This window comes from Carex rostrata, chromosome 5 (genome assembly GCF_964058835.1).
Source record: "Carex rostrata chromosome 5, lpCarRost1.2, whole genome shotgun sequence".
Classification (NCBI taxonomy): domain Eukaryota; kingdom Viridiplantae; phylum Streptophyta; class Magnoliopsida; order Poales; family Cyperaceae; genus Carex; species Carex rostrata.
The window spans coordinates 10,829,884-10,839,007 of record NC_135922.1 but is presented as its reverse complement, the minus strand read 5'-3'; the positions used below and the strand labels follow the sequence as shown (position 1 = coordinate 10,839,007).

Here is a 9,124-nt window from a genome sequence, read left to right as displayed (position 1 = left end):
ATGTTTATTCAATTAAAATCATTTTTAGGATTTAAAATGATTTAGATGAATTAAGAAATTGAGAGATATAGGCTTAACTAAATAAGATTGAATAGTGCGACAAGATTGCACATGTGTACTAATTTTGTTTTGCAGGAGGATTGTGGATTTATATGGCTCAAGATTTTCAATGCTTTGTGTGTTGTAATGAATGATGTGTATGCATGTTTGTAATGCGGCCTAAGGTGCCCATCGAAAATTAATTAGAATAATTAAATTATGGCAAAGATGTTAGGTTGCCATTTATGTATTAATTCATTCATGGCTTGCATGCCACATAGGATTTAGGATTGGGTAATTCTAAATGTAAATTTTCATTTTATTTTAGAGTAGCTCTAAAGATAGAATGATAAATGGGTGGATGTTTGTAGCTTAGAATAGTATCTTTCATGAAGGTGATTGATAGAGGTACAAGAATGCAAGCGGGAGCCATACAACCCATGAAGCTTATGATTGTATGAGATAATTTAATGGTTAGGATAGGTATTGTTGTATGAATACATGACCTACCAAAATTATTACATTTATCATATATTTACTAAGTCCATGAAAAATTTAAGAATATCTTTCCTTCGCATTTTATCCACTTTAAGCTAGTAATTAGGAATAAGCATGAGTGTGATCTTAATTGCTAGAAATTGTGGAACTTACATGAATTCGTTGTTAGACCATAAATGAGTGGGAGTTGTGTGAGGCACATCTTCTTATTCATTATGTGGAAATAACTTCTTCATGCTTGTTGACCAATAAAATGAGTTTTCTTATAACAAATCACCAAGATCTAGGCTTGGGTTTTGGGAAAGAGAGTTTTATTAAGAAATTGGATTATTCTTTCTTAATGAAAACAACAAGAGTCATAAAGTTAAGTTTTTTTTTACTTAAAGGTTATGATTGGTAAATGATACCTACCTAGACAAATATCTTAGATGAGTCTATGTATTTAAAAAGGATCTTGAGTGATTAACAAAACGGATAAATTTTAAATTTTGTTAATACAAATTTATGAAATCATGAATACTAACATATACCCTTAAAATGAAATTTTTGTAGCTATGTCTACACTTTCAAATTTTTTGCGTTCTATGGTCGAAAAACACCCCATTGCTAATGATGGGTCAAACTATTCCGATTGGTTCCTCAAACTAAACATCGTGTTGCGCTTCAAAAATCTCTTACACATTCTGGATGGCAATTTCCCAGATGAGAAAGAGAAAGGAAAGCCAACTGATGAAGAAAATGAGGAACAAAAGAAATGGAATGATCAGCAGCAAATTGTGCAAACAGTGATCTTGACTAGTATTGGCGATCAGTTGCAAAGAAAGTCCCTTGATACTCCATCCAAGGAAATTGTGCCACAACTGGAGAGGATGTTCACTGATAGTGCTTGCAAGGAGCACTATAAGACCACCATCGCACTCACAAGGTGCAAGATGATGGAGGGTGAATCTGTCTCGGTGCACTTTTTCAAAGTACAAGGATATCTAGAGAAGTTGGAGAAATTGAAGTCTCCAATACCCGAGGACATTGCTAAGGATCTCATTCTGGGATCGCTTTCGTACTCTTACAAGGATTTCATCATGCATTATCACATGCGTGAAAAGAGTATGACAATGAATGAGATCCATAATGCCCTCAAAACTGCCGAAGTTGACATGGAAAAGACAAAGGAGAAATCTGTCCTTGCCATTGCACCAAATAGCAAGAAGATTGCCAAGAATAAAGGCAAGACAAGTAAGGCGCGTTCCTTATTCAAGAGCAAAACTGGAGGGGCTCAAGCGAGCACCTCTAAGGGAAGCAAGGTTAGGAACTCTCCTAGTTCCAACACTGAATGCTTCTATTGCCATGAAGAGGGACATTTCATGAATTGCACCAAGTACAAGCGTGACTTGGATGAAGGCAAGGTAGAATGCAAGCGCCCTAAAGGTACACTTGTTATTGAATTAAATTTAAATTTAGCCACAACTATCCAAGATTGGGTAATGGATACCGGATCATGTGCTCACTTAGTTTCTAATATGCAGGCACTAAGGGATAGGAGACCTCTCTCGAAAAGACTGGTGGTATTGAAGGTTAGGAATGGTGCAAGTATCCCTGCGGTTACTGTTGGCACTCTTGATCTTCATTTATCTAGTGGTTTATGTTTAAATTTAAAGGATGTTTATTATGTTACTTCTATTTTTCGAAACATTATTTCTGTATCATGTTTGGATGCAGAAATTTTTTTTGTTTTGTAATAAATAACTCACCTATAGTTATTAAGAAGAAGGATCTATTTTATGCAAATATTTTCATTTCAAATGGATTATATTTGCTTGATTTAGATAAACATATGTTGAACATCAATAACAAGAGACTCAAGATGTCTCAAACAAATGAGACACTCTTGTGGCACTATCGCCTTGGTTACATAAACGAGAAACGCATAAAGAAATTGCAGCAAGCAAATCTTCTAGATTTGTATGATGGAGAAGCAATTGAAACATGTGAATCTTGTTTAACTGAAAAGATGACCAAATCACCATTCAAGAAGAAAGGTGAGAGATCAAATGACTTATTGGAATTGATACATTCTGATGTATGTGGTCCAATTAGTACTAGTGCAAGAGATGGTTATAAGTACTTCATTACCTTCATAGATGATCACAACTGATTTGGCTATGTGTATTTTATGAAGAACAAGAGTGAATCCTTTGAGAAATTCAAAGAATACAAGAATGAAGTAGAGAACCAACTTAACAAGAGAATTAAGGCTCTATGAACTGATCATGGAGAAGAATACTTGAGTAATGAGTTTAACACATATTTGAAAGACTGTGGCATTATACCACAACTTACTCCACCCGGGACACCACAGTGGAATGATGTTTCTGAGAGGAGAAATCGAACCTTACTTGATATAGTTCGTTCAATGATGTGTCAAACGGAGCTACCTTTATATTTTTGGAGTCATGCACTCCAAACTGCGATTCATACACTAAATATTGTTCCATCAAAATCCGTTGAGAAAACTCCACATGAGTTGTGGATGGGCAAATCACCCAACATATCATTTATCAAAATTTGGGGTTGTGAGGCATACGTCAAGCGTATGATCTCAACAAAACTTGAACCCAAAGCGGATAAATGCTTCTTCATTGGATACCCAAGGGTATAGCTTTTGGCACAAGCCAACGAATACTATATTCGTTAAAAATGGTGCAACATTCTTAGAGAAGGAGTTTCTCGAAAGAATCAAAAGCGGTGGTAGTATGATGACACTTGAGGAAACTCAAGAAGACCTACAAGTGAGTGATCATGATATGAATGAAATTCAAGATGATCATGAAATATCACACGAAGCTCTTTTAATCAGTGGGAGTACCAGTAATATTATTCCCTTAACTCGAATTAAGCATGAATCTATTTCGCAAGAAATTGTGGAAGAAGTTCAAGAAGCTCAATATGAGTCACAAGAATATAAAGAGCTTAGAAGGTCGACAAGGGATAGAAGAAGACCTGAATTTTACATGGGTCTCCATGAAGTCTTGGTAATAGATACCAAAGATCCCTTGACCTACGAAGAAGCAATGGAAAGAAAAGACTCCAAAGCATGGCAAGAAGCCACGGGATCCGAAATACAATTCATGTATGACAACCAAGTATGGAACTTGGTAGATCTTCCTGAAGGATCGAAAGTCATTCGAAACAAATGGATTTTCAAGAGGAAGATGGACATGAATGGTAACTTGACAACGTACAAGACAATACTTGTAGCAAAATGTTTTACTCAAATTCAAGGAATTGACTATGATGAAACTTTTTCACCAGTTGCCATGTTTAAATCTATTCGGATTATGCTAGCTATTGCCGCATTTCATGATTATGAAATATGGCAATTGGATGTCAAAACAGCTTTTCTAAATGAAAAATTGGATGAGGAAGTATACATGGTACAACCTCAAGGTTTTGAAGATCCGAAAAATAGTAGCGAAGTGTGTAAACTTCAGATAGCTATTTATGGCTTGAAGCAAGCATCCAGGAGTTGGAACAAACGTTTTGATGAAGAGGTTAAAACCCTTGGATTCATTCAAAGTAAGGAAGAATCTTGTGTATACAAGAAGGTTAGTGGGAGCCACATTATGTTCTTAGTCTTATATGTCGATGACATATTGCTGATAGGTAATGAAAAATCTTTAACGGAGCAAACAAAGAACTCATTGAAAATAATCTTTTCAATGAAAGACATGGGCGAGGCTCAATATATCTTAGGTATTAAAATATATAGAGATAGGTCTCGTAAGCTCATTGGTCTAAGTCAAAATGTGTATATTGATAAAATCTTGGAAATATTCCATATGGAAAATTCCAAGAAAGGAAATGTACCAATGAGTGTGTCTGTGCAACTTAGCAAGTCGCAGTGTGCAATAACACATAAAGACATTGAATACTTGAAGAATGTTCCCTATGCTCTAGCCATAGGTTCCATCATGTATGCTATGACTAGCACAAGACCCGATGTTGCGTATGCTTTGAGTATGACAAGTCGTCATCAAGCTTCACCTGGTCCTGATCATTGGACTGCGGTCATGAATATTCTTAGGTACCTGAAAAGGACCAAGAATAAGTTTCTTGTCTATGGTGGTCAAAGAGAGCTCATTGTAAAAGGCTACATTGATGCTAGTTTTATGATAGACCCAGACGATAGAAGAAGACAAAATTTCATTGTTATGGATTGACACCAATAGCAACACAGCTGATCCCTTCACTAAGCCCTTATCACAAGCCAAAAACGAAATTCATTTCGAGTCCTTGGATCTACAAGATCATGGAGAGTGGCTTGAAGACTAAAAAGGACTTCTAGTTTTAGAGTTTATGCATTTATTATGTATATGAGAAACTTTAAAAACAAGTGGGAGATTGAAGGATGTGTTTTGAAAGTTATCTTTTAATAATAATTTATGTGTTGTTCATGATTTTATTACGAATATTATTATTCTTGTTTCTTGAGATTTATATGTTATATCTTTGGAAGTATTCAAGAAGATGCTCTTGGTCTTGAATCATAGGACTCCTAAGATGACAAACATTTAATCACTAAATAAGTTCACAATCGTGGTAATTAAGGAGGAACATTAATTACCGAGGAAGATTGTCATGTAGATTAAAGTACATTGAAGTTCTATAAATGTTGATAAAGGATTATCATTTAATTACATTAATATATAAAATGTGTATTTTATATATTGAATATGACCTAAATGAATGGAACATTATATGGATTGTGTTTTGTGTCATTAATGTTTCCATTGTGTATTTAGAATCTTAGATATGAGATGTGTAGGTTTTTCACATGAGAAGCATATAATGTAATTGCTATTTAAATACTATCTTATGATAGGAATGAAATAGTAGTTCGTTGTGTACAACTTGTGCGGGAAAAATCTATATGTTAATATTATCATTGTCTCTCAATTTGAGTTATGATATTACTGGGCCCCTTGGTAAAGTGGAATTATATCGCATGCAATATAACTAATGTAGTTATAATTATAATTCACTTGAGAGACCATGAAAATGAATATAATGCAAAAATGACACGATCCTATTTTGCATATTATTCATAATATCATGTGACAAGGATAGACACAAAATTAGTGGATTGAGTAAATGATTACTATGTCATTTGGATAACTATAATGTAATGATAGAACCTCTTATAGTCAATAATATAAAGATTTATATTATTGCCAAGATGACATAGATCCTCTATACGGTCACACCAACTGAAGAGAAACAACAAGTATTTTACATTTCATAATGATGTATAAGATAAAATACATGTGATGAAATGCTAAAATAAAATGTCATAATATGACATGCTTAGACCATAAATAAATTTATGAAGTTATGCAAATATTATTTGGTATAATGTTTGAATACATTATAAGAATAATATAAATACTGTATAATAGAATAATATGAATAATATTATTTGTTCATAAATTAATTTATTAAACCAACCATAAGATGAGATTAAAGAGAGCATGAGATGGCTAAACAAGGCTAGTGGCATTTGTGTAATTGATTCAAACCTTACACAAAGGATTGCCCTAACCCTTGCCTATTTAAGGGGGCTCATTTGGGAGAAAAATATGCTAATTTTCTGCCTATAACACTTGCCAAAATCAGCCCCTTTGAGCAGCCACGTTTTTCCTTCTCCTTGATCGAAAGTTGAGAAGCTTGCTCTCTCATCTTCTCTTGTTAGGTTTAGCCACCAAGAAATCAAATAGTTTGTTGATTTAAAGATTAAGAGGTGGTTGTATCTAAGCCTTGAACTCCACATTCATCTATCTAAGAGGTGTGGTAGTTCGTTGTTTAGGTTCAAGGTGAACCAAGAGGTGCTTCTAAGAGAACGACGGTTCCAAGAGATCTAGAAGGGAAATCTACTTCCCTCTAACAAGAGATTTGACAATCTCTTTAGGTATAAATTATTATCTCCTCTTGTATAAGAAATGAATAAATTTATTTATTTTTATTTAGTACACATTAGGTGCTTAATGAAACTATTAAGAAGTTTCTTGTTTGCTATTGTCATATAAATAACGTCCTTTGTGTATTGAGTCAAGTGGTGATACAAAATTTTTTAATTCTCACCACATAGGCATACACATGAAATCCCTACACTATTACGGACTATTCCAACCAATACGGGGTCAAGCTCATTATGGACCAGGAGATGGCCAAATCCAGCAAAGGCACTATATGGTTACGGACCGTATCACCTCATATGGTCTGTCACAGTAGGCGCCCTTTGTTGAATAACTGCTCCAGCTATATCCATATCAGATCCATTGGACTCCAACTCATTGCCAGCGCCCCTCCCTCCTATAAATACCCATATGGATTGAAGGACCAAACCATCTTAGATATACTTTGTATTTTTGTTCTATAGTTTAGTTGTGAGGAGTGTAAACATGATGTTCCGCAACTAGACATATTTTCTTAGGGCTAGGCTATAAACCCTGTTACTCATGATGCTTTGATATATATTTTGTGTTTGATCATTGTTTAGTCTTTTGTCGTTTGATATCTTTTGTGCTTCATGTTCAAACTCTCTCGGTTATGCTTGTTATTCTAAACCGCTACTGTGATGGCCACACATGAAAATTAGTCACATTAGATTAACTGAAGAAGCTAATAGTCGGATCTACAAAAGTATGCATGGGAGTCTCGGCATTCGCAGATGAATGTCGCATTGTCTTGCCTTACCATGGGGACACCCTATAGGATCAACCGAGGGACCTAGTCAAGTGAAGGTTGTGACTTTGGGCTAATGACATATCTCCTTGCACTTCTCAAGTCAAACCTTAACGGGAAGACTTGATTAGTAGTGTGGTTGATACGCGAAAGCGCCAGTCAGTGTGATAGGATTAAAAACTCTCTTACAATTAATGAAAACCAACATCAAACTAAAATAAGAATCAAAGCGGATTGAAGTAACAATGGTGTGCCGAAACTATAGGAATCAACATCTCCTTTTGACTACTTTATTTATCTTTGGATTCGAAAATACGAAGTTGCATCTTTGATCACCAACAACTCTCCAGATCTGATTTTGTCTAACCCTTTAACGGATCGTGATTTGATTGTTCAAGACCAATAATCTTATTCCCTGTAGATCGACACTCGATTATAGTACTCGATAGGACCATACGCTTGTGATCTGATCAGAAGTAGATACAGGTTTTTTTAATTTAAAAGAAGTGACACGATTCACCACATCAAGCCTTTTGACATCGTTGCCGGGGAATAACGATTATTTGTGCAAGGCCTTGCGAGAAGCCCTTGCGTTTGACCATCAAATCTGATTTATTTGATTTGAATTGACTCTTTAATTTTTCTTTATTTTAATTTCTGTTTTTCTACTTTCTTTATTTTTATTTTCTTTATTTTTATTTTAGATCTACTAAATTTTTATTTTTATTTTCTTAGGATTTTTCACACTGGCCAAATCATTTATACAAAGATCTGAAAGGATTGCACGTAAGAGAAGATTGTTCACTTCAAATTCACCAACAAGGGCTACATCAAGTCCTTTCTCTCATGACACTCGAAGTTAAGAAGATTCATATTCGATCAATATGGAAGGCCAACTGAATCCACCGATCAACAGCAATGATGGACGTCAAGAAAACACTAGTGAAAATACGAACACAACAAGACCAAAACTGATGAGAGAGAGAGAGAGAGAGAGAGAGAGAGAGTAAGGCTACCATACATTGCAATACATAGCCATCTTTGTGCATTGGACTATAAATCATCAGATTCAAAGTCCAAATAATCGATCCAAACTGTTAATCTTGTTCTCCATATTAATATGTATTTGGAGACCAAATTTTACATTTTTTTAAAAAAATTTACTATTTTTTTAGATTTATTGAAAATCGTTGTTTTTCAGACAAATTTGGACCATAAAAAACAACGATTTTCAATAAATCTAAAAAAATAGTAAAAAATTTTCAAAAAATATAAAATTTGGTCTCCAAACACATATTAATATGAAAAACGAGATGAATGATTTGGATCAGTTATTTGGACTTTGAATCCGATAATTTATAGTCCAATGCATAAAGATGTCTATACATTGCAATGTATGGTAGCCTTACTCTCTCTATATATAATCAGTGTTTTTCATTAAATAAAATAATAATAAAAAATTCAGAAAAACACTGATTTTGAAAAATTCTAAAAAAATAGTAAAAATATTCCAAAAAATATAAAATTTAGCACGGTGAGTTCGTTGACTTGGTACATGCCAGGTGTTGTGTTTGGTTTCTCGCACTCCGAGTTCCAGTAGTGGCATGTAGGTTTTATATAAAAATAAGATTCAAAAGTATAAAATATTTATTGATTTATTTAAATTGAAGATTAAACGTGGCTTTATTCATATACTAAAGTATTTTTGCCTTTCCTTTTTGGTTGCCATAAGGTACATGTCTATTTGTAATGAATTTCTATAAATGACTAATGATTTTGTATGATTTTTTTTTACTACTGGTAACCCACACTGATTCCATTACATGATGCTTATATTGTTGCTTATTTC

The 9,124-nt window shown here is 34.1% G+C and overlaps 1 protein-coding gene across 1 annotated transcript; it reads left to right on the top strand.

The window, feature by feature from the left end:
* The first annotated feature begins 1,094 nt into the window (after positions 1 to 1,094).
* Positions 1,095 to 2,261, top strand: LOC144554791 (uncharacterized). The gene is made up of 2 exons (XM_078303138.1): positions 1,095 to 1,962; positions 2,061 to 2,261. Exons 1-2 carry the CDS (start codon positions 1,122 to 1,124, stop codon positions 2,072 to 2,074), a joined length of 855 nt encoding a protein of 284 aa, XP_078159264.1. The 5' UTR covers positions 1,095 to 1,121; the 3' UTR covers positions 2,075 to 2,261.
* The last annotated feature ends 6,863 nt before the right edge of the window (positions 2,262 to 9,124 follow it).